Source organism: Trachypithecus francoisi, unplaced genomic scaffold, assembly GCF_009764315.1.
Source record: "Trachypithecus francoisi isolate TF-2019V2 unplaced genomic scaffold, Tfra_2.0 Lachesis_group5, whole genome shotgun sequence".
NCBI lineage: Eukaryota > Metazoa > Chordata > Mammalia > Primates > Cercopithecidae > Trachypithecus > Trachypithecus francoisi.
In genome coordinates, this window is record NW_022681470.1 from 88103483 (window position 1) to 88126035 (window position 22553).

The 22553-nt window shown below is 46.7% G+C and overlaps 3 protein-coding genes across 11 annotated transcripts in view; 2 read left to right on the forward strand and 1 right to left on the reverse strand.

Annotated features, from left to right (window-relative positions):
• On the forward strand, window positions 1-12812 carry DEDD (death effector domain containing). Of its 7 annotated transcripts, none has more exons than XM_033196549.1 (6): window positions 1-875; window positions 2569-2601; window positions 9561-9949; window positions 10140-10247; window positions 10559-10705; window positions 11263-12812. In XM_033196549.1, exons 3-6 carry the CDS (start codon window positions 9625-9627, stop codon window positions 11637-11639), a joined length of 957 nt encoding a protein of 318 aa, XP_033052440.1. In that variant the 5' UTR covers window positions 1-875; window positions 2569-2601; window positions 9561-9624; the 3' UTR covers window positions 11640-12812. The 7 variants fall into 7 exon arrangements, with proteins under 7 accessions (XP_033052440.1, XP_033052443.1, XP_033052445.1 ...); XM_033196552.1 differs by having other exon boundaries at window positions 9566-9949; XM_033196550.1 differs by lacking the exon at window positions 1-875 and adding an exon at window positions 936-1035.
• Window positions 11745-15708, reverse strand: NIT1 (nitrilase 1). 2 transcript variants are annotated; one of them, XM_033196544.1, is made up of 7 exons: window positions 15243-15493; window positions 14905-15000; window positions 14398-14652; window positions 14174-14277; window positions 13827-13960; window positions 13547-13672; window positions 11745-13277 (listed from the first exon to the last, which is right to left on the reverse strand). In XM_033196544.1, the coding sequence occupies exons 1-7, from the start codon at window positions 15341-15343 to the stop codon at window positions 13011-13013; spliced, it is 1083 nt and encodes a 360-aa protein (XP_033052435.1). In that variant the 5' UTR covers window positions 15344-15493; the 3' UTR covers window positions 11745-13010. The 2 variants fall into 2 exon arrangements, with proteins under 2 accessions (XP_033052435.1, XP_033052436.1); XM_033196545.1 differs by lacking the exon at window positions 15243-15493 and adding an exon at window positions 15608-15708 and having other exon boundaries at window positions 12596-13277.
• Window positions 15493-22553, forward strand: part of PFDN2 (prefoldin subunit 2) — an 18494-nt gene continuing 11433 nt past the window's right edge. The window contains exon 1 of one of the 2 annotated variants that reach the window (XM_033196557.1): window positions 15493-15834. In XM_033196557.1, coding sequence (XP_033052448.1) covers window positions 15527-15834 — 308 coding nt within the window. In that variant the 5' untranslated portion in view covers window positions 15493-15526. The remainder of the gene's footprint in view (window positions 15835-22553) is intronic. The other variant, XM_033196558.1, reaches the window with a different exon arrangement.

Consider the following 22553-nt stretch of genomic DNA (forward strand, 5'->3'; position numbering starts at 1 on the left):
AAAGACAATGAAAAGCCTTAAGAATAAAAATCAATTAATTTACAAGGCTTCGCATAATCTGGTCTTCCCCTATCTATTACCTCTTTCTTAAGCCACACCAGGCTGTTGGCAGCTCCAGAATGTACCCGCACCATCCTCCCCACCCCCAATTCCCAACAGCCCTACACGGATCAGCTAGGCGACACTTGCTACAGGAAACCGGCGTTCAAAAGGTAAATGCTGAACGAATGAATTCCGAGACGGGATCTGGGCAGCGCTCTCGGCTCCGGATCCGGGTTTACGGAACGTCCGGGTTATCAGGAAGCTCAGAGGAAAGGTGAAATCCAGATCTTGACCCTTCACTCAAGTTCGCCAGACAAACCGATCCCCGTGCTATTCCGCCCTTATGAGTCATGGCTGCCAATCCCAGCCTTTCAGTGGGTCTTGAAGTGGCCACCAGCCAGCTGTGGCGCCACCAATGTTTCCACATTCAATAATGCTATCCTTTCCCATTCCTTATTACCGCCCTAAGCAGCCGTCAAGAAATACCGGCGTTGCCAGCTTGCCCCAAAGCAAGATGGCTGCCAATCCCTATCTCTCCTCCCGAAGTGAAGCTATCCACTCCCCGCTTAATGCCGTTGCCAGGCTGCCCTCACTTACTATGGCTACTGCGGCTCATGTCTCACTATGGCCTCGAAGCCGCCACTAACCGGCCGGGTTCCGGGAGGCGCCGTTCAGGATGCAGCCACCCCCGCCCGCCTCTCCCCTCCCCCACGCCCGCGGCGGCGGCGGCGGCGGCGGCGGCGGCGGCTGGAGCCCGGATGCGGCGCCGTGAGGCAGGCCCGGGAGAGCGGCGCGGATGGATCCAATATGGCGGCGCCGAGCCTGAGTCGAGAGTGAGGCGGCGGGGCGGCCGGAGTGGGGAGAGGGAGTCGAGCGGGACGGGGCGGGGCCGGGCGGGGCCGCAAAGGGCTTGGGGAAGGAAAGTGGAGGGGGAGGCGGTGGCGACGTCCAGCCTGAGAACCTCAAGAGAGGGAGGTGACGGGACGCTGAGAGGTGGGGGAGGGGAGCTGCCGAGGGGGGCGTGCAGGGGAGATGGCAACTGCGGGAGAGGGCAGGGGTCGAGACGGAGGAGTGAGGGCATGGGGAGGGGCGTAAACAAGGGCTGAGACTGGGCCCAGCCAGGGGTATTAGAGAGGCCGAGGTGGGGAGTGGGGCTGCGATCCGCTCGTATTGAAGGGGGTGGGAGCGGGAGGGAGAGGCTGAGAGTGTGAAGGGGAAGGGGCCTGTGGCATGTGGTTGGAGGGAGGACTGGACTCTGATGAGGGGTGTTGCGAGGAGGTGGGGAAAGCTCAGAATTGGAGTTTAGACGATTCTGGGGGGCTTCTAAAGTGTTAAATTGGATGTGGGAGGGGGAAGGGCCTAGGGGAGAATTTGGGTGGAAAAGGAGAGAACGGAGGTTTGGGGAATGGAGAGAGTGTCGGTGGGAGGAGGTAATGGAGAAAGTGAGAGACTGGGAGGAAGAAAGTTTGGGAAGAAGGAGTGGAATGGGAGATAGGACAGTGGAGCTGCACGGGTGATAGAGGTTCGGGGGTTTCCCTTTCCCCGGTGGAAAGGAGGAGAGAACAGAGTTAAGCAGCATCAGTTGCAGCCAATTCTAATTGCCAGGTCCTTAGCTTTTAAGAGGGTGGGAAGGGCAGAAGGGAATGGTCATGTGGGTTTGCAGAATTGGGGTTGGATGAAAATTCAACTGGGTTTATTTTCCAAAAGACTCCCTAGCTTACTGTTCCCTTGTTTTTCCTGCTTGGGAAAATGGGGAAGCCGGTGTCGTCCAAGTGTGGAGAAGCAAAGGACTTTTCTAGTTTTTAGCATTAGCAATACAAGAGTGGGGGAGCAGACATGGCTATATTGGAACCCTATATGCTAAGGTGGAGGCTCTGGAAGTCTGAGGAGGGAAAGACAAAAGATAGAGTGGCATCTAGATAGGCTAATTAAATGAGTGCTGTAGTTTCCAGACCCTTTTGCTGTTTAAGTCTAGAAGGGAGGGGGTAACATGGATACTGTATGTAGAAAAACTTTCCCTGGTGAAACAGATGTATGAGTGGATGCTGTGCCATTAGATATTTTGTTCTCATTGTGTGCTAGTTAAGGGAAAGGGCCAAAGGTAGAATTTTGAGGATAGTGCTGGTCTGTTGTAACCACTTGCCTCCCAGTTTTTTCTGAAGATGAAAGTTAACATTAATATTGTAACAAAATAGGAATAAGGAATTGTGGAGGAAGATGAGAAGGTGCCAGAGGGTAATTGGTTTTCCCAGAAGTTCTTAAATTTGGGAGCTTTCTTACCGCAAGCCATTGAGAGTGGAAATTCTTGGAGTTGGTATTGTTTTTGTAAATTGACAGAGAGTTAGGGAAGCCTGGAGACTTGTTGGGGGTGAGTTCTCTAAATGTCTTTAGGCTTGTCTGTGTACTTTTGCAGCGAGATTGTCTAATTCTATGAGCCTTTGAGGTTTCAAAGTAAAACTTGAAAATTAATTATTTTCCCCTTCTTATTTGTTTTTGTTTTGCTGCTGGCTGTGAAACTTGTGCTAGGAAGAGACCTGGGAAATTAAGTTTCTTGCGGAGGTAAGTCTGGAACTTTTTTATTGTTTTCAAACAATGGAAGGGAATGGAAATCTCATGAGAGTTATTTTGAGGTTGGGTCCCTTAATGAGGAGGAGAATGCCAGGGAAAAAGAGTTTTCATTCACCCATCTGAGTGCATGAGATCTGTTGTAATCACTGTCTTTAGTTAATTGGAGATAGGAGGGAAAAGAGAAGGAGATTTAGATGTCTTGGGACAATCCCCCAGCTTTGGTTTGTTATTGTCTAGTCTTCTTGGTCAGCTCTGAAACTTTTTTTTTTTTATTACATATGGAAGGCTGTATTCTAGTACATTGTCTACTAAATGTTGCCCTTGGAGGGTTGCTGGGACACCTTCCTTCCATGGGAAACTTTTCCTCTCACTTTCTCTTCTAGCTGTTGGGGGGGTTCCTGGCATCTTTATTTTGAAAACATACTATGTAATTTTGACTTACATTTGACTTACAGGTATTTGATTACATTTCCTAGTCCCACGAACAAGAATGTACTCTTAACCATCTTTAAGATTTTCTATGTAGTTTTCATTTCAAGTTTCAAGACACCACTTTTTTTGTAGTTCTTCTGCATGACTTTTCTTCTGAGGACTTCTGAGAAAGTCAGATATCTCTAATTCTCCTATGAAATTACAAATATCATCCCTGTTCAGAAAAGATGACTGTCGTTTTCATTTCAAGACAGCACTCTTTTTTATTTCTTTCACGTGGCTTTCCCCTAAGGGCTTCTGAGAGAGCCAAGTACCTCAAAAACTACAGCTATTCCTGGTTGGGATGAGACCAGACTTTGCTTGGAAGTGGAAACATAGTAGAGAAGGACCAATCAGGAGAAAATCCTGAAGATACCTATAGACTGTCTGTTGGCCCTTGGCTGACTTGGACTTCTCTAAAGAAAAAAGTAAAACTCCAGGAAATACAGCAATTCCTCAGAATCAATTATTCTTGGAAACTGTAGGGGAGAATTCATGTGTTACTGTCTCACATAGAGCCAGACCAGTCAGTGGGATCAGGACTTTTTGTGTGCTGGAGTTTTGTCTCTTGGTATTTGGCACTGTTTCAGATACCAAGACTTGAGTTCTCATCTTCTGTTCAGAGGGCTACATTCTCCTCACCATTCTGATACCTGTCATCTAGGATCTCTGTATGTTTTAAGTTGAGCTCCCTTGCTTCACTGCCACAGAAATCTGAGTATATTTTGGTTTTAGAAGAAATTGGTCATGTTTTCTTTTCTAATTTTACTAATCAGCTGAACTTTCATCACATTTTTTTTCTTTTTTTTTTGAGGCAAGGTCTCACTGTGTACCCCAGGCTGGAGTGCAGTGGTGCGATTAGAGTAGCTGGGACCACAGGTATGTCCCACCATGCCCAGCAAATTTTTGTTTATTGTTTGTAGAGATGGGGTTGTGCCATGTTGCTCACGCTGGTCTCGAACTCCTGGGCTCAAGCAGTCCTGCCTTGGTCTCCCAAAGTGTTGGGATTACAAGTGTGAGCCACCGTGCCAGGCCTCATCACATTCTTTTAATGTTAAAGTTAGATAGATTCTTGGAACCCTTATCTGGGTTGCATTAAGTGAAGAGGGCTGCCTCTTAACCTGCATGACAGTATCCTCATATTTCTCCCAAGGACATGGCCTTGAGGAACTTACATATTTCTATGTTTTGCTTCATTGAATAAGCAATATAAGTCTGATTAGTGACCTAACAAGGAGAGTCTGCTACTCATCCAGTTTCAAGACTTTAAAGATGGCCCTGAGGCTTACGAGCAGGATCCTTTGTGTCTGTTTGCAGAGGATTACATTTCTAATATCCCCACAAAACTCCAGATTGAACTAGGTCAAAGCAGACCTCCTGGGATGGGGCAGAAGTGGGTGTAGAACTACCACCTGTTCTTCAGCTGAATGGCAACAGCAGGAGGTTGACAGAGGACCCAAGGTTGGAATGGCATGAAACACCTTAGTGCAGTTGGACTTGGGAGTTAAATGAATGTGTATGTCCGATAGGCTTTTATTTTCTTCCGGAATGTTGTTTGATGGGTTTGGATTGGAGGGACCAAATGGCTTTTTCTAGATCTAGTGTGAAAAGTGACATGCATTCTTTTGACCCTTCATCATGCTCCACCTAAAATAGGGTTTCTCATCCTCGGCATTATTGACATTTTGTGCTGGATGATTCTTTGTTGTGGCAGACTGTTCTGTGCATTATAGGATGTTTATTTTTTCTTTTGAGACAGGATCTGTCTCTGTCACCTGGGATGGAGTGTAGTGGTGCTATCACATCCCACTGCAGCTTTGACCTCCCAGGCTCAAGCGATTCTCCTACCTTAGCCTCCCAAGTAGCTGGGATCACAGGTGCATGCCACCACGCCTGGCTAATTTTTTATTTTTTGTAGAGATGGGGTTTCACCATGTTGTCCAAGCTGATCTCAAACTCCTGGGCTCAAGTGTTCCTCCCCGCTTGGCCTCTTAAAGTGCAGGGATTACAGACGTGAGCCACTGCACCTGTCCTATAGGATGGTTCTAAATATCCTGGCTTCTACTCATTATGTGCTGATTGCAGTCCCCTTCCCCACCAGGCAGGATAATCAGAAATGTCTCCAGACATTGCGACATATTCCCCAGGGGTCAAATTTGCCCCTGGTTGAGAACCACTGACCTAAAAGCTCTTATAATTCCTAGTACATTGATGATCTAGCCTGGGATCTGGGACTTAAAGGTGGCTAGTGTGTTTGTTTCCTCTCAAATGTAGGGAGTTAACTTCAAGGGATTGAAGCTTATAGAATTGCATCCATTGATGCGTAATTAGGACCACAGTGCTTTCCTGTATTTTGCCTCATTTTCCATTGTGAGAGTATGTGGGGACAGTGTTTCTTCATTTCCTCGGGTTTAAGCACACTTTAAATTTGGGAACTGTGGAGCAACTGGCTCTTCTGGTTGGTTTAATGTGAAACCTACCCATCTGCTTTATCTGAGATCCTCATAATCAACAGCTGGCCCAAGGGAACAGGTGGGATAGGGAACAAGGAGAAGTTACAGGGGCTCTGAGGAGGCTCAGTTTTCTCATGTTGCCTGCTACGAGCAAGAACTTATTTTCCTTTAGCATCTTCATTTGTACCCAGTGACAGCAACAGGTGAATCGAGAGGAAGAGACAAGGAATACCAGTCTATAGTTGAATAGCTATTTTCCATGCTTTGGGTGGGGCATCTGGGCTCTCAAAATTATATATGGATTACATTTCCTTTCTACATATCACAACCCATGGTATAGGGTTAAGTGATCCCAGAGTGTACCTCCCCTTTTCTTAAGGGAATGAGTTTCTCTGTGCTTTCATTTTAGTTTCTCATCTGAGGAAGAGAGGACTAGTTCCTACTTACTCTTCAGCTTTCCAAGTCTCTATCAGCTTTGTTTTTCCAAAGAAGCTTATTATTTTATTGTTTCTTAGTCTAGCCTCAGTTCCTTTTTGTATAAATGGACAGAGCAACCTGTCTTATTGTCGAGTAGGGTGGTGTGGTGTGGTGTGGTATGGTGTGGGTAGTTCTGGACATTGCAGAGGAGGCTATGGCTAGTTAGAATATATGCATGGTGGCCGGGCGCGGTGGCTCAAGCCTGTAATCCCAGCACTTTGGGAGGCCGAGACGGGCGGATCACGAGGTCAGGAGATCGAGACCATCCTGGCTAACACGGTGAAACCCCGTCTCTACTAAAAAAATACAAAAAAATTAGCCGGGCGAGGTGGCGGGCGCCTGTAGTCCCAGCTGCTCGGGAGGCTGAGACAGGAGAATGGCGTAAACCCGGGAGGCGGAGCTTGCAGTGAGCTGAGATCCGGCCACAGCACTCCAGCCTGGGCGGCAGAGCGAGACTCCGTCTCAAAAAAAAAAAAAAAGAATATATGCATGGTAACTGAGTTACCTGTATCTCTGTTTTTAATGGGGTCCTCTCTTGGAATTTTGTGAGTTTGTTTCTGAATTGGAATTGCTGGAGGTGATCTCTTGGAGATTAAGTTCAGTTCAACAGTGGGTTGCTCCTACTATATTTGAGGCTGTGTCCATTACTAGTCACTAGGGATATAAAGATGAATATGACATAGTCCCTCTAGGAGTTGAGTAGGATCTAATGGGATAATAAATACACAAATAATTTTAGTACATGGTGTTAAATGGTGTAAAAGAGATATGCATAGTGTTCAATAAGAGCACGGAAGAGGACTACTTACCTCAGCATGGGGGTGTAGAGAATGCATTTTGAAGATGGCATCTGAGCTGACTCTTAAAGAATGAGTAGGAGTTAGCCATCTGAAAAAGAGTGATGGGGGTGTGGAAGGGAGAAGGGAGAGGGGCATTCAAGCAAAGAGAAGAAGGTATAGAGAAACAAATTGCATGATGTATGTGAGCTATAAACAAATTACAATGTTAGAGAATAAAAAGTGGATGTGGTGGGAGATGAGGTTGGTAAGGTAGGCCTGATCTTAGAAGGCTTGATGTGTGTGTAAAGAATTTGGAGTGTTCGGCCAGGTGTGGTGGCTCATGCCTATAATCCCAGCACTTTGGGAGGCCGAGGCAGGCAGATCACAAGGTCAGGAGTTCGAGACCAGCCTGGCCAATACGGTGAAACCCCGTCTCTACTAAAAATATAAAAATTAGCTGGGCATGGTGGCGGGCGCCTGTAGTCCCAGCTACTTGGGAGGCTGAAGCAGGAGAATCGCTTGAACCCGGGAGGCGGAGGTTGCAGTGAGCCAAGATTGTGCCACAGCACTCCAGCCTGGGCAGCAGAGCGACTCTGTCTCAAAAAAAAGAGAGTTTGGAGTATTCTTATAGATAAGGAAGGGGCTATCAATGGGTCTGAAGCAGGAAAGTGACTTGGTCAGTTGTGGACTTTAGACAGCTTACTGAACTACATGTGGCAGTGGATGGATTTAGGTAGGTTAAAATTGGTGTTGCAGAGAACTTTTAAAGTAACAGTAGTCCAGGTGAAAGATTATTGTAATCTGAACCATGGCAGTGGAGATGGAAAGGTAGGACAGATTTAAGAAATATCTAGAAGTAGCATTAACAGGAATTTAGGATTGATTGTGTGATTGGAGATTGTGACCAGAGAATGGACAGTATTGGATGGTACTGTCTGGTGGAGCAGTAAGTATGAGTGACTTGAGTGGAGTGAAAGTTGTTGAATTTGAGAAATGATTAATGACTGTGTCATTGTTATTAACCATAGCCCATAATGATGGAGGAACTTTGTGAATCAAGTGCCAAACTATATAATGAATGTGGGGCTGTGATTGGTCATTGATAGGGGATTGGTAAATGACATCCATGAGGAAAGCTTAGTAAGTTGGTATTGCCGGGCCGGGCGCGGTGGCTCAAGCCTGTAATCCCAGCACTTTGGGAGGCCGAGACGGGCGGATCACGAGGTCAGGAGATTGAGACCATCCTGGCTAACACCGTGAAACCCCGTCTCTACTAAAAACTACAAAAACTAGCCGGGCGACGTGGCGGCGCCTGTAGTCCCAGCTACTCGGGAGGCTGAGGCAGGAGAATGGCGGGAACCCAGGAGGCGGAGCTTGCAGTGAGCTGGGATCCGACCACAGCACTCCAGCCTGGGTGACAGAGCGAGACTCCGTCTCAAAAAAAAAAAAAAAAAAAAAGAAGTTGGTATTGCCAAGGCCAGGTACAGTGGTTCACGCCTGTAATCCCAGCACTTTGGGAGGCCAAGGCGGGCGGATGACCTGAGGTCAGGAGTTCAAGACAAGCCTGGCCATCATGGTAAAACCCCGTGTCTACTGAAAATACAAAAATTAGCACGACATGGTGGCGCTTGCCTGTAATCCCAGCTATTTGGGAGGCTGAGGCACAAGAATTGCTTGAACCCGGGAGGCAGAGGTTGCAGTGAGCCGAGATTGCGCCACTGCACACCAGCCTGGGTGACACAGTGAGATTCCATCTCAAAAAAAAAAAAAAGTTGGTATTGCCAAATAGTGTGAAGATCAAGGGAGTACAAATGGCACAGAATTACAAGAATGCTTATTGTAGAAACGTAATAAATGTTATTTTAAATCCATGAGTTTTGGTAAATATTGATCAACTTTCTGAGCAGTTATCGTTTCTGGATGTGGTTGGATTGTAGGAAAAATGTGGAGGGATGATTCTGGGCTGCAAAGGCCAAGGATGCTTGTATCTTTGAAATCTGTTTCACAACCACTTATGTAAGGGTTACCAAGTGATTCTGCATGTATTTTCTCATTGGATTCTTAACAACTCTGAGGTATAGATTCATTCATCCCTGTTTACAGATGACAGCACTGAGCATTTGGAGTGAGTTGCTTACGGTCACACAGCTACACAGCTTTTCAGTGACAACAGTCAGAATTTAAACTAGTTCTTTTCTTCTTTTTCGAGATGGGGGTCTCACTCTGTCACCCAGGCTACAGTGCAGGATTATAGCTCACTGCAGCCTTGAACTCCTGGCCTCTAATGATCCTCCTGCCTCAGCCTCCTGAGTAGCTGGGACTACAGGCGTGTACCACCAAGCCCAGCTAATTTTTTCTTTTTTGTAGAAACAGGGGTCTCCATATGTTGCCCAGGCTGATCTTGAACTCCTGGCCTCAAGCCTTCCTCCCACTTCAGCCTCCTGTGCAGCTGGGACTACAAGCGTGTACCACCAAGCCCAGCTAATTTTTTCTTTTTTGTAGAAACGGGTCTCCATATGTTGCCCAGGCTGGTCTTGAATGCTTGGGCTCAAGTGATCCTCCTGCCTTGGCCTCCCAAAATGCTGGGATTACAGGTGTGAGCCCCTGTGCCCGGCCAGTGTTTGTTTATAAACAAACACTTTAAAAAATGTAATAAACATGTATAAAGCACTATACTGTGCCAGGCATTATTAGCGACTGGGAATATGGGAATGCCTAAGACTAGTTCCTGCCCTTGAGTGTCTCATCGGTTCTTTCACTGCCCTTTCAGTACAGTGTGGATTGCAGCTGCTGAGCAGGGATTCTGGAAAGCATTGCGTACCTGAGCCCCCAGCATGGCGGGCCTAAAGCGGCAGGCAAGCCAGGTGTGGCCAGAAGAGCATGGTGAGCAGGAACATGGGCTGTACAGCCTGCACCGCATGTTTGACATCGTGGGCACTCATCTGACACACAGAGATGTGCGCGTGCTTTCTTTCCTCTTTGTTGATGTCATTGATGACCACGAGCGTGGACTCATCCGAAATGGACGTGACTTCTTACTGGCACTGGAGCGCCAGGGCCGCTGTGATGAAAGTAACTTTCGCCAGGTGCTGCAGCTGCTGCGCATCATCACTCGCCACGACCTGCTGCCCTATGTCACCCTCAAGAGAAGACGGGCTGGTGAGGATGTATTGGGGCTGGAATCAGGGAAGAGTTGTGGGAGGCCAGGAAGGAGCAGCATAGGCATCCAAAGGGGAGGACACACTGACCCTGGGGAGTACTTAGAGTAAGTTGTGAGGCCCATTGGGGGTTTGGACTGACAGAAGGGAAGGGTATATATTTTCCTGAATGATTACTTCTCCTCCTACAGTGTGCCCTGATCTTGTAGACAAATATCTGGAGGAGACATCAATTCGCTATGTGACCCCCAGAGCCCTCAGTGATCCAGAACCAAGGCCTCCCCAGCCCCCTAAAACAGGTGAGAAGACATTAACTCCCCCTACTTTCCATCATCAAGTAAAAGGACACTGATCTCATCACATTCTGGGCTTTGCCAGCTTAAATGAAAGGATGCTGTGCCCCACATCTTGCCCCATAAAAAAAAAATCAGGTGAGGTGTTGACGTTTCTCCTAGGCCCTGTATTTGCTCTCACATTATGTCTTTTCAAGTCACATTATTTCCACTGCTTTTAGTGCTAAGTCTGAATGATTCCTTCCTCATTCCAAGAGAAGTGTTTGAATTTCTGCCTTTACCCTACTGTGTTTTCTTCCCTTTTACTTTCTGGTCAGTGCCTCCCCACTATCCTGTGGTGTGCTGCCCCACTTCGGGTCCTCAGATGTGTAGCAAGCGGCCAGCCCGAGGGAGAGCCACACTTGGGAGCCAGCGAAAACGCCGGAAGTCAGTGACACCAGATCCCAAGGAAAAGCAGACTTGTGGTGAGGAAGTTCAAGGGTTCCAGAGGTGGAGCAGACTTGAAGCAGAATATAAAGAACTGCTGGGACACTAGGCAGTTTATGCTATTCAGTGTGAGATTCACTTTGATTGCCATTGCAAAGCGAGGCTGAATGGTTTGGTGTCTGGTGGAAGAACTGCTCTTTGTGACTATGGCAGGGTACATTTCAACTCTTCTTAGTTAATACTACATCACAGGGATATTGTTATGACATCCTTATTGTAGGATGAACCAAGTCAAGATAGAGTATTAAAATGAGCTTCTGTGCCTGGTAATTAGGAAACTATCTCCTATAAGCAAGTTGCTACCTGTGGGTAATGGGAACAGTGCTGACCTGGGCATGTCCAGTTTAAGGGAACCTCCTGCATTCAGGCAAGGGTTTCAGAGATACATAGAAATAGTCCTGGGGAAGAGGTAGAGAAGCTGTCAGGTGATATTCCCTACTTTTTTATTCTGCTGTGCTTTTCAGTTTTCAAGCTTGGGTTGTAAACTCATCCCTCACTGTAACCTCTTCTGCTCTGTATCTTCTGTTTCCAACAGACATCAGACTGCGGGTTCGGGCTGAGTACTGCCAGCATGAGACTGCTCTGCAGGGCAACGTCTTCTCTAACAAGCAGGACCCACTTGAGCGCCAGTTTGAGCGCTTTAACCAGGCTAACACCATCCTCAAGTCCCGGGACCTGGGCTCCATCATCTGTGACATCAAGTTCTCTGAGCTCACCTACCTCGACGCATTTTGGCGCGACTACATCAATGGCTCTTTATTAGAGGCACTTAAAGGTGTCTTCATCACAGACTCCCTCAAGCAAGCTGTGGGCCATGAAGCCATCAAGCTGCTGGTAAATGTAGACGAGGAGGACTATGAGCTGGGCCGACAGAAACTCCTGAGGAACTTGATGCTGCAAGCATTGCCCTGACCTTTTCCCTGTTCTCACTTTGGGGACTGTTCCCATCACCCACCTCTGGAGCTTACACTGTTCTGGGGTTTGTTCTCTACCCTTCCAACCAATCACACCCCTGCCTTTTTTTTTTTTTTTTTTTTAAAAGAAAAAGACGAAAGTGGAAGTGGTGTTCCCCACCCCTCCCTGCACCCATGTGCCTGGGCTTCCCCTTTGTTTCCCTTTTCCATTTACCCCCTAATGTGTGTCTCTACAGCTACCTTACCACTGAGCCGTAAGACAAATGTATAGGGAGAAGCGAAGTCTACAGCACATAGTCTTTGTAAGGGATTGATGTGAACACTGTTTTGGGTGCACTAAGGAGTTATCAATACTTCTGGCTTTATGAGAGCTCTTAAATGTCTAAAAAACCAAAGGGCTGTGAGTAAGGGAGCTGTGTGGAAGGTGGGACTCTGAAGTGTATTTTGAAAATTAATCACCACCCTCTTCCAAATTACAGAATTTTTTAAAAACAAAGAAGCTGTGACCCTTTCCACTCTCTCCTGGCCTCTGGTGCTGCTCCTCTCTGCCGCCTTTCCTCCATTCCGTGGCTTGAAACCTCTGCCTGATGTGGCTCCTTCCTTTTACCCATTTGTCAAACCCTCTTCAACGGAGGAACAGAGAAGAAGACTGGGTCAGCTGAGTCACGCCTCCCAATTGTGGTGGTATATGTGTACACACATAGACAGGGTGGATGGAGAAGAGGTTGCTGATTAAAATACACTCCCCCTATAAAGGGGAAGGGGGAGTGTGACACTTTCTTTCCATGTTCAAGTGAAAATAAATAATGTACCCTGCAGCCCTTTTCCCCTTTGCTTTCTTCTGGCTTGGGCAAAGGGCATCATAGGTGAAAGTGAAGTAATTCCTTTTTCCTTCCCCCTCCTCCACTCCTACGCCCACTCCCATGCTTGGGAGAATGGGGCTGGGACATGCACTGAGTGTTGCACTTTTATTTATGTAGGGACGCATGTTGAATGAGCCAGGTCTAGAACTGGAGCTTAGTCCAGCTGGTACAACACCAACTCCCCTTCTAGTTCCCAAAGGCGATGTCCAGACACAGACTTTATGATTATTATATTTTTCAATGCCAGTGCTGCTCAGCCCTCAGCAGAACTTCAGTTTTCATGAAATAAACAATGACTGTATAAAATGCCACCTTTCTGAAACTGCAATCTGACCTCAGGTGAAAGTTTCTTTCCTAAGAAGCCAAGCTTGTGTTCCATCAAGAAAGTCAAGGTTCTCCAAGTGAGGGGAGCTGTGCCTGGGTCCTGCCTCCAAGTCACATGAGCACCAGCTCACAGTGGCGGGGTGGGGGCTGGTGGGGGTGGGTCTGAACTCACAGAAGTTGTCTTAAGACAGTGGGTGACCCAGATTGCCATAGAGGTCAGGCCTGCGGTGCTGGAACACAGGCAGGTGTTGACGCAACTGTCGCAGATAGCTGAGGTCTATTCGGGCAAGGCAGAGGCCTGGCCCCTCAGAGCAGCGGGCCACCACTGTTCCCCAGGGGTCTACCACCATGCTGTGGCCATAACTTGCTCTCTTCTCGTGGTGGCGTCCACACTGTGCCGCTGCCACGACATAGCACTGGGTTTCAATAGCACGGGCCCGCAGCAACACCTGGGGATGAGATGTGTGTTCACATAAGTACAGGTAGCAAATAGTGAGGAAGTGACAGTTGAGGGACATTACAGACCAATCTACCCATTGTGACTATTCTGATAATTGCCTGGGAATGATTTACTATTTTAACTATTCTGTAACATGAGAATTATCTGGGGAATGAGTTTTCCCACTAGGTGGAAAGGGGAAGGAATTTAACTGGTAGGGCCAAGGAGGGAGGATGAGGTTAAATAAGGCCCTTATGTTTTAAAAAGGTGTCGTCATACCTCCCAGTGGGCTGGGCCTGTAACCGATCCAAAAGCTGAAGGATAGGTAAGTATCTCTGCTCCAGCTTGAGCCAATGCCAGAGAGAGTTCAGGGAACCGCATGTCATAGCAGACAGCTAGACCAACCTGGAATGAAAAACAGCCTACTTAGTAGTCTTCCTGCTCTGTTTGTCACAGCAGCTAGTCATACTTCCATTACCCCCTTTCTTAGGGCTTTCTATCCTCTACTGCTAGTTCAGAGTATTCCTGTTCCCCTCCCTCATTCTTTCACAACTCCCACCTTGCCTGCTGGTGTGCTGACAGGTGACTCAAGATTGGGCCCAGGCATGGTAGAATTGCTTTCACACATAGGCCCCTGCCCTGGAATCTCTACGTCACACAGATGTGTCTTCCTGTAAGTGGCCACTACTGCCCCTACAGTAAGAAAGAAGGAATATTCAGTGCTGGTGTTCTAGAAACCTTGCTTACTCCTCCCAAGGAGGAGATAGTTTATAGGCTAGGAACTGAAGTAGGAAGACCCCTAAATCCTTGGGTCAAGGAAATAAGAGTTGAGAAACAATTCTGGAGAATCTAAGTTTAGGTAGAAGAGCATGGGAAGAGGCAGGCTAAAGGGTTATTAAGTCTCACCTTTGCTGTTCAGCAGCACGTGACAATTGTAGATTTTCTGAGTCTGCTCCCAGTCTTGGCCACGCTCATGGAAACCACCCAAGGACAGCCAGAGTCCACATTCCCTGGGGGGAAGGGACACTGACAACTCTTTACTGACTTCTCAAGGCTCTACCCTTATATCTGGCAATCCAGGGACACTGTCCAACTAAGATTCTACCTCTCCCTCGCTCTTTCCCTGATACCTGGCAAGCCGGGTGTATTCTTCCAAAAGTCTCCCACCCAGTGGTTCAGACAGGCGTAGCGTCTCTGCAGGGTCCCGTGCAATGAAGTCAAATGCCTCAGGCAGGAAAGCCAGGCAGGCACCCAGTCTGGCAGCCTCTCGAACCAGCTCAGCACATGTTTTAAAGTTCTGTTGCTTGTCTGGCGTCGATGTTACCTGGCACACAGCCACCAAGGGCAGTTCGCAGGAGGAAGAGGAGACAGCCATGGCTCTGGGCCTGTAAATAGCATAGACAGGATTCTCAGATTTCATAACACGGGGAAACAAATTTAATGCTAAGGGGTTCAAGTGCAGAGGCAGGAAAGCTGGACTTCCTTTTGATTATGCTCTTACAGGGCACGTTGACCCAGGGCTAGTAGGGCTCACCAATCAAATGTGTGGATAGTTGACACTCCTGTGTCTCCCACTATCCATTTAACAAACTGAGCATCTAAGTGCCAGGCACTGAGGACACAACAAAACGTGTTACCTGGGCTGAGCACAAGGTACTGAAAGTCGAGGTATCCGGAGTCCGGGACACAGAAGGGACAGGAATCTGTGAAGAGGCCTGGTGATGAAGCCCAGCCTGAAGAAAGTGAGAAATGAGAATACCAACCCCTGCCTCAAGCAATAAATTTCTAGGATTCTCTGACTTCTCTCTTTATACTGTAAGCCTGAATCAGGGCCCTGCCAGTAAAACCCTTCTAATCTTCAAAACGCTCTTTACTGTATAAGAAATTATGTGCTAAGGGACAAGATCATACAGTGGGAAGATGGAGGAAGGGGCTCTGCTCGCCGCCTGAATAGTTCAACTTCCAATGACCTCACATTAAACTGAAGCCCCTTTCCTTTGACAAACGTTTCCGCAGTCCAAAAGTCATCTCCGGGAACCATCCTTGGTTTTCCCAAGACTCTTCTTGACTGTGCATTTGTGCAGTTTTACTGACTCGAAGCTTATTTCCCCTTTCCCCAGAATCTCTCAGGGGAAAGTTCGCCCTCCCTCGTGTCCAACCCCTCCATGGTGGGCAAGGCGCAAAGGAACCCAAGCCCCAAGCCGCGCCCCGCCCTCCACCCTCCCGCCGCCCGCTCCAGTTTGCCCGTCCCTCCCCGCCATGGGCAGCATCTCTGTTGCACAAGTTAAAGCACCGCAGGTGGGATTCACTGCGGTCGACGGGAGAGAGAGTAGGTCCTACATGAAGATATGGCCAAAACCATTCGCAGGATCGGATCCGGAGGACGGCCTGCAGCCAGAAGCGCCGCGGCGAGTGGGCGGTAACTCGCAAGCCGGACGTGACGCAAGGCGGGGGCTGAGCTGCGCCGGCCGGAAACCCAGCAGGCGGCGAAGATGGCGGAGAACAGCGGTCGCGCCGGCAAGAGCAGCGGGAGCGGCGCGGGGAAGGGGGCGGTGTCCGCAGAGCAGGTGAGGAGTGGCTAACGCGAAGGAGGGTGCCCACCTGCGTCTGGAATACTGGCGAGAAGGGGGCGCCTGTGGCTTGTGCAGGCCTTTACTCCAGTAGCACATGTGCGTGGCACCTAGAGAGGGAAGGGTCCCCGGAAAAGCTAGCCGAACCCCTTGGGAGAGGTAGACGGGTGGGTGGGTGAGAGCCACGCCTCCCTGGGGTGTTGGGTGAGCCTCAGGAAGGGGAAAGCCCTGACATTCAGGGTCTGAGAAGATGCACAGGTCTGAGGGAAGATGGTTTGCTGCTTTCTCTATCTCTCCTCAGCCCCTCCAGACAGGTTATGGCTGGGCAAGACAGCTCGAAACCAACCCCAGAGGATTAGTTAACAGGCTGGCTGTGTAGTCTGTTACGTGATCCTGAACCAACGTTGACAATCGCCGTCACGCTGCAGAGCCACGTGACTCTCATACTCGAACAGCCTAGTGTTCTATATACTATTTTGATTCGAGAGTTCATTACTAGATCGAATTTTTTTTTTTTTTTTTTTTTTTTCTGATACGGAGTCTCTCTCTGTCGCCCAGGCTGGAGTGTAGTGGCGCAATCTCAGCTCACTGCAAGCTCCGCCTCCCGGGTTCCGGCCGTTCTCGTGCCTCAGCCTCCCGAGTAGCTGGGACTACAGGCGCCCGCCACCTCGCCCGGCTAGTTTTTTGTATTTTTTAGTAGAGACGGGGTTTCACTGTGTTAGCCATGATGGTCTCGATCTCCTGGCCTCGTGATCCACCCGTCTCGGCCTCCCAAAGTGCTGGGATTACAGGCTTGAGCCACCGCGCCCGGCTTATCGAATTTCTTTAGAGACCAGAAATCCCTTTCTAATCGGAATTTGCATTTTCCCCAGTGGCTAGCATCGAGAAGCGTTTGATAACTTAATCAGAAAACCCTTTGTTCCTTGGGAGCCGTGTTTTGGTAAGTGGAAAAATAGGAGTGGGAGGAAATCTACACAATAGAAATGAAAACAGGTAACAGCTGTTTTTTTATTATTATTATTTTTCGAGAGGGCTGGAGTGCATGCAGTGGCGCAATCTCGCCTCACTGCAAACTACGCCTCCCAGTTCAAGCTATTCTTATGCCTCAGCCTCCGGAGTAGCTGGGACTACAGGCGCGCGCCACCACACCCGGCGAATTTTTGTATTTTTAGTAGAGACGGGGTTTTACCATATTGGCCAGGCTGGTCTCAAACTCCTGACTTAGTGATCCGCCCACCTCGGCCTCCCAAAATACTGGGATTACAGAGGTGAGCCACTCGCTCCCGGCCTACAGCTGTCTTGATTATAGGTTAAGTTTTTGTTGAACAATGAATACAGGCAGATGTATCAGCATAAAGATTTTTATTTTTTGTTTTTGTTTTTTGAGACAGAGTCTCGCTCTGTCATCCAGACTGGAGTACAGTTGCGGAATGTCGGCTCACCACAGCCTCCACCTCCCGGGTTCAAGCAATTCTGCCTTAGCCTCCCGAGTATCTGGGATTACAGGCCTGCACCACCAGGCCCAGTTAATTTCTGTAGAGGCAGGATATCACCATGTTGCCCATGCTAGTCTCCAAGAGCATAGTCTGGTGGGATAAATAAGGAAGCAAAATGCTCATATGAGGCGGAAGATAAGTGTCCTAAGAGAAGTATAAAGTGCTATGGAATATAGTTTCTGACTTGGGGTGGGGGAAGGGAAAAGGAACCTAATATTTTTTAATACTTTTTTTTTTTTTTTTTTTTTGAGATGGAGTCTCACTCTGTCGCCCGGGCTGGAGTGCAGTGGCCGGATCTCAGCTCACTGCAAGCTCCGCCTCCCGGGTTTACGCCATTCTCCTGCCTCAGCCTCCAGAGTAGCTGGGACTACAGGCGCCCGCCACCTCGCCAGCCTAGTTTTTTGTATTTTTTAGTAGAGACGGGGTTTCACCGTGTTAGCCAGGATGGTCTCGATCTCCTGACCTCGTGATCCGCCCGTCTCGGCCTCCCAAAGTGCTGGGATTACAGGCTTGAGCCACCGCGCCCGGCCTTTAATACTTTTTTGTTGTTGAGACGGAGTCTCTGTTGCCCAGGCTGGAGTGCAGTGGCCTGATGTCGGCTCACTGCAGCCTCTGCCTCCCAGGTTCAAGCGATTCTCGTGCCTCAGCCTCTGGAGTAGCTGGGATTACAGGTGCACCACCACACCTGGCTAATCGTTGTATTTTTAGTAGAGACGGGGTTTCACCATGTTGGACAGGCTTATCTCGAACTCCTGACCTCAAGTGATCCGCCTGCCTTGGCCTCCCAGAGTGGTGGAATTACAGGCATGAGCCACAATACTTTTTTTTTTTTGAGACAAGAGTTTCACTTCGTTGCTCAGGCTAAGTGCAGTGGTGTGATGATAGCCTGCTGCAGCCTCAAAATCCCTGAGTGATCAAGCCATCCTCCTGACTCAGCCTTCTGAGTAACTGGGACTATAGGAAGAAGCCATTTTGAATGGCTAATTAAAAAAAAAAATTTTTGATAGCGATGGGGGGGGGTCTCACTTTGTTGGTCGGGCTGGTCTCGAACTCCTGGCCTCAGGTGATCCACCTACCTTGGTCTCCCAAAGTGTTGGGATTGCAGGTATGAGCCACCTTGTGTGGCTCCCCCTAATACTTTATAAGGCTACCATGGGCCAAGCAGTCTGCTGGGTACAGCGATACAGATATAGTAGTTCCCCATTATTTGAGGGGAACATATTCCAAGACCCCAGTAGATGCCTGATACCTGGAATAGTATTGAACTCTGTTTTTTCTCATACCTATGATAAAGTCTAATTTATATAATAGGTATAGTAATTAATAAAATAGAAGTTATTACAATACAATAAAGGTTACATGAATGTGGTCTCTCTTTTTCAAAATATTTTATTGTACTGTAGTCACCCTTCTTGTGATGATGTGAGATGATAAACTGCCTTCCTGATGAGGTAAGGTGAATGACAGCATTGTGATATAGCCTTAGGCCACTATTGGTAAGTCAGAAGGAGAATCATCTGCTGTAGATGATCTTGGATCATTGAGCCATGACAATGTTGAGCAGGAGATGTTGATGACTAAAGGACAGGTAGCATATACAGCATGGATAGGCTGGGCAAAAGGATGATTCACATCCTGAGCAGGATGGCTCGAGATTTCATCACGCTATTCACAACAGTGTGCAGCTTAAAACTTATGAATTGTTGGCCAGGTGCTGTGGCTCAGGCCTGTAATCCCAGCACTTTGGGATACTGAGGTGGGTGGATCATCTGAGGTCAGGAGTTCAAGACCAGCTTGGCCAACATGGCGAAACCCCATCGCTACTAAAAATACAAAAATTAGCTAGGTGTGGTGGCGGGCACCTGTAATCCTAGCTACCCAAGAGGCTGAGGCAGGGAGAATCGCTTGAATCCGGGAGGCGGAGGTTACAGTGAGCGAAGATTGCGCCCTTGCATTCCAGCCTGGGCAATAGAGTGAGACTCTGTCTCAAAAAACAAACAAACTAAAAGTATGAATTGTTTATTTCTGGAATTTTCCATTTATTTTCAGACATAGGATAACTCTGGATAATGAGAGACTATTGTAAATGAAATAGACTTTGTCTTCAAATTGCTTTACTCACAGACTCATTTGAGAAAAGACAAACCAGACATTAAAGATTTATAGTGTGCTGCACAATCCCTTCATTATGGCAGCTAGAGGAGAGACCCCTAACTAATCACGAGGTTGTAGGATTATGGCGGTAGGGGCTGGAAAAGGGAAGCTGTGGTATAGTAGGGTGGCTAAGAGCATTCTTATGCACTAGGGTCAGACCTAAGTTTGAATTTCATTTCTACTATTTACTATTTATATATGACCTCCCATGAGTTACATCTTGGCCTCCCCCATCTGTAGAAACATAACAGTACCTACCTTATCACTGAATTTAGAGTATTGGGCAAGACAATGCATGCAAAGTATTTTGCACAGTGATTAGAATATAGTGTGTGTTTAGTAAATGCTAGTTGGCTTTTGTGTTTTAGAGGAGAGAATCCTTCAGCTCAATTCTGAAGGATGAGAGAAGTTAGTCAAGCAAAGAAGGAAGTGGAAGATTTTCTAGGTAGAGGGAATAATGTGTTCCAAAACACTAAGGCCTGAAACTGCCTGGCATGTTTGGGATGCAGGTGGGACTTAATGTTTGAGATGGATTACAGAACTTGAATATGGAGAAAAGGGCATAAAAGAGGAATATAAGATGTCTCTCAGGTTTCTGTCTTTGGTGGATAATGGTGCCATAGGGAATGTAGGAAGACAGACAATTTGGAGGGAAATAAAAGTTTATTTTAGGATTTTTGAGTTTAGTTTTCTTGTGGGACAACCAGGTTAAACATTCAGTAGACACTTTGATTTTTAAATCTTGAGATACAGAAAGAAATCTGAGTTGGAGATACAGATTTGAGAATTGAGTTTATGGATGATAAAGCCATGGTTATGTATGAAAATGATCACTTTCCATAGTTTGTACAGAAAGTGAAAAAATAAGTAGAACAAGAGTAGAACCACTGTTTTAGGGGAGCTAAAGAGAAGCTCTTAGACTTCCCTCAGGAAACTGAGGAAGTGTGATAATTGAGTTTTGAGGCTGTTCCTTGATTAACATTCTCTTGCCTTTGTTTATTCTGGAGAGAACACTGAGTAAAACATTGCAAGATTTATCACTGCTGCAAATTTGAGCCACGTATGTCCCTTACAAACAAGATGGAAGAAAATAACACATTGTGTTAGACACTTAACTTGTTTTACCTTCTGTTGCTAATTGAGACAGAGTCTCATTCTGTTGCCCAGGCTGGAGTGCAGTGGTGTGATCACAGCTCACTGCAGCCTCAACCAGCCTCCCAAGTTACTGGGACTACAGGCATGTGCTACCCTGCCCAGCTTATTTTTGTATTTCTTGTAGAGATGGAGTTTTGCCATGTTGCCCAGGTTGGTCTTGAACTCCTGGGCTCAAGCAGTCCACCTGCCTTGGCCTCCCAAAGTGCTAGGACTATAGGCATGAGCTGAGCCACTGCTCAGGCTTACCTTCTGTTATTTAATTGCTGCCATTTGAGGTAGGTTGTATTGTCCTCCATTTATAGGTGAGGACATTTTAATTTCAGAGGTTTTAGTTAACTTGCCCAAGGTCAGTAACTGGAAGAGCAGGATTTTTAAATGAGGGACTTAAGAATCAGGTAGACCTATGTTTTCCACTTATGCCATGATTGTATTAGAGATATTTAAGCAGAACCCTGAAGGAGTGGATGGATTTGAACAGGTAGCAGTGGGAATAGAAAGTAGGGAATATAAGAGGAGAGTAGTTGAGTAAGGCCATAGAGGTCTTTGAGTACAGGGCAAAGAATTTGTGACCTTTTAACATAAGCAGTGAGGAAGTCGCAGAAGGATATATGTTATATTATTAATTGTTTAACTCTTACGTAAAATAATACATTTATTGTTGGAACTGTAGAAAATACAGGAAAAAGTTCAAACCAGGAAATAAATTGCCCGTAATCCAACTATCCAGAGATAACTTTTCTTGCCATTTTGGAGTATATCCTTTGAGAGATTTTCCCCCCTCCTTTATCTTTTTATGTATATATGTGTGGATGGAAGGGGGGCGTTTTGTTTTGTTTTTTAACATATTTTATAAAATTAGGATTATACTACAATATGTACTGGATTGTAATCTGTTTTTTAAGCCTAATAGTATATGTTGAACATTTTTCTATGTCATCTAAGTGTTAGGAAGATTAAATTAGCAGTGTGTACAGTAGATTTGGGGAGTCTAAAAATAGGATCATTTAGAAGACTATTGCAGTGTTCAGACAAGAAAGTAATGAACATCTGAACTAAGGTGATGTCAGTGAGCCTAAGATAAATTGCTGAAGTAAGTGCAATACATTTGGCAGTTGATGGGATTATGGTATGTTCAAAAATGAACCTGGGTATGGTGGCAAGTGCCTGTAGTCCCAGCTAATCAGGAAGCTGAGACAGGAGGATCATTTGAGTCTAGGAGTTTGAAGCTATAGTGTGCTATAATCATGCCTGTGAATAACCACTTTTCACCAGTCTGAGCAGCATAGGGAGACCCCATCTTTAAAAACAAAACAAAAGATGAAACTAGGGTTTCCTACCAGGTGGGCTAGAGTGATGTCAGTAGCAGAAATAGAAGAGATAAGATCACTTCAGCTTTGAACAACATGAGTTTAAGATATCCATGGGACATTTAGGTGGAGATGATCTATAATAATAGCAGCTACTATTTATTGAAAACTTGTTATATGATAGATATTGTCCTAAGTTCTTGATGTAATTACTTAATCCTTACGACGTTCTGTGAGGCAGGTATTATCTGTTTTTTATTGGTGAAGAAACATCAGAAAAGAAGTAATTAATCCTTATGCATTCTGTGAGGCAGGTATTAATCTGTATTTTATTGGTGAAGAAACATTCAGAAAAGAAGGAACTTGTCATGGTCTGATGTTAAGCCATTTCTGTCAGGCACAATAAAGCTCCTTCCTCTAACTTGTAAATGTGGGACTAGAATTTCTGAAAAGGCCTGGTTTTGCAGGCAATTAGAATAAAGGCAATTGCTGGAACTATAGAAGTAGCTAAGAATGCCACTTGAAATAGTATAGATTACCCTGATTTGATTATATGAATGTATCAAATTATCACATATACCATGAAAATATGAGAGTATGAATA

What these genes read in the sequence shown, in the direction of transcription:
- DEDD (XM_033196549.1), top strand. Translation starts at nt 9,625, where the DNA reads ATGGCGGGCCTAAAGCGGCAGGCAAGCCAGGTGTGGCCAGAAGAGCAT. An exon ending in CCTCAAGAGAAGACGGGCTG is followed by an intron (nt 9,950 to 10,139) that starts GTGAGGATGTAT and finishes CTCCTCCTACAG; the next exon opens with TGTGCCCTGATCTTGTAGAC. An exon ending in CAAGGAAAAGCAGACTTGTG is followed by an intron (nt 10,706 to 11,262) that starts GTGAGGAAGTTC and finishes TGTTTCCAACAG; the next exon opens with ACATCAGACTGCGGGTTCGG.
- NIT1 (XM_033196544.1), bottom strand. Translation starts at nt 15,343, where the DNA reads ATGCACAGTCAAGAAGAGTCTTGGGAAAACCAAGGATGGTTCCCGGAG. An exon ending in GAATACACCCGGCTTGCCAG is followed by an intron (nt 14,278 to 14,397) that starts GTATCAGGGAAA and finishes CCTTCCCCCCAG; the next exon opens with GGAATGTGGACTCTGGCTGT. An exon ending in CGTGCTGCTGAACAGCAAAG is followed by an intron (nt 13,961 to 14,173) that starts GTGAGACTTAAT and finishes TTCTTACTGTAG; the next exon opens with GGGCAGTAGTGGCCACTTAC.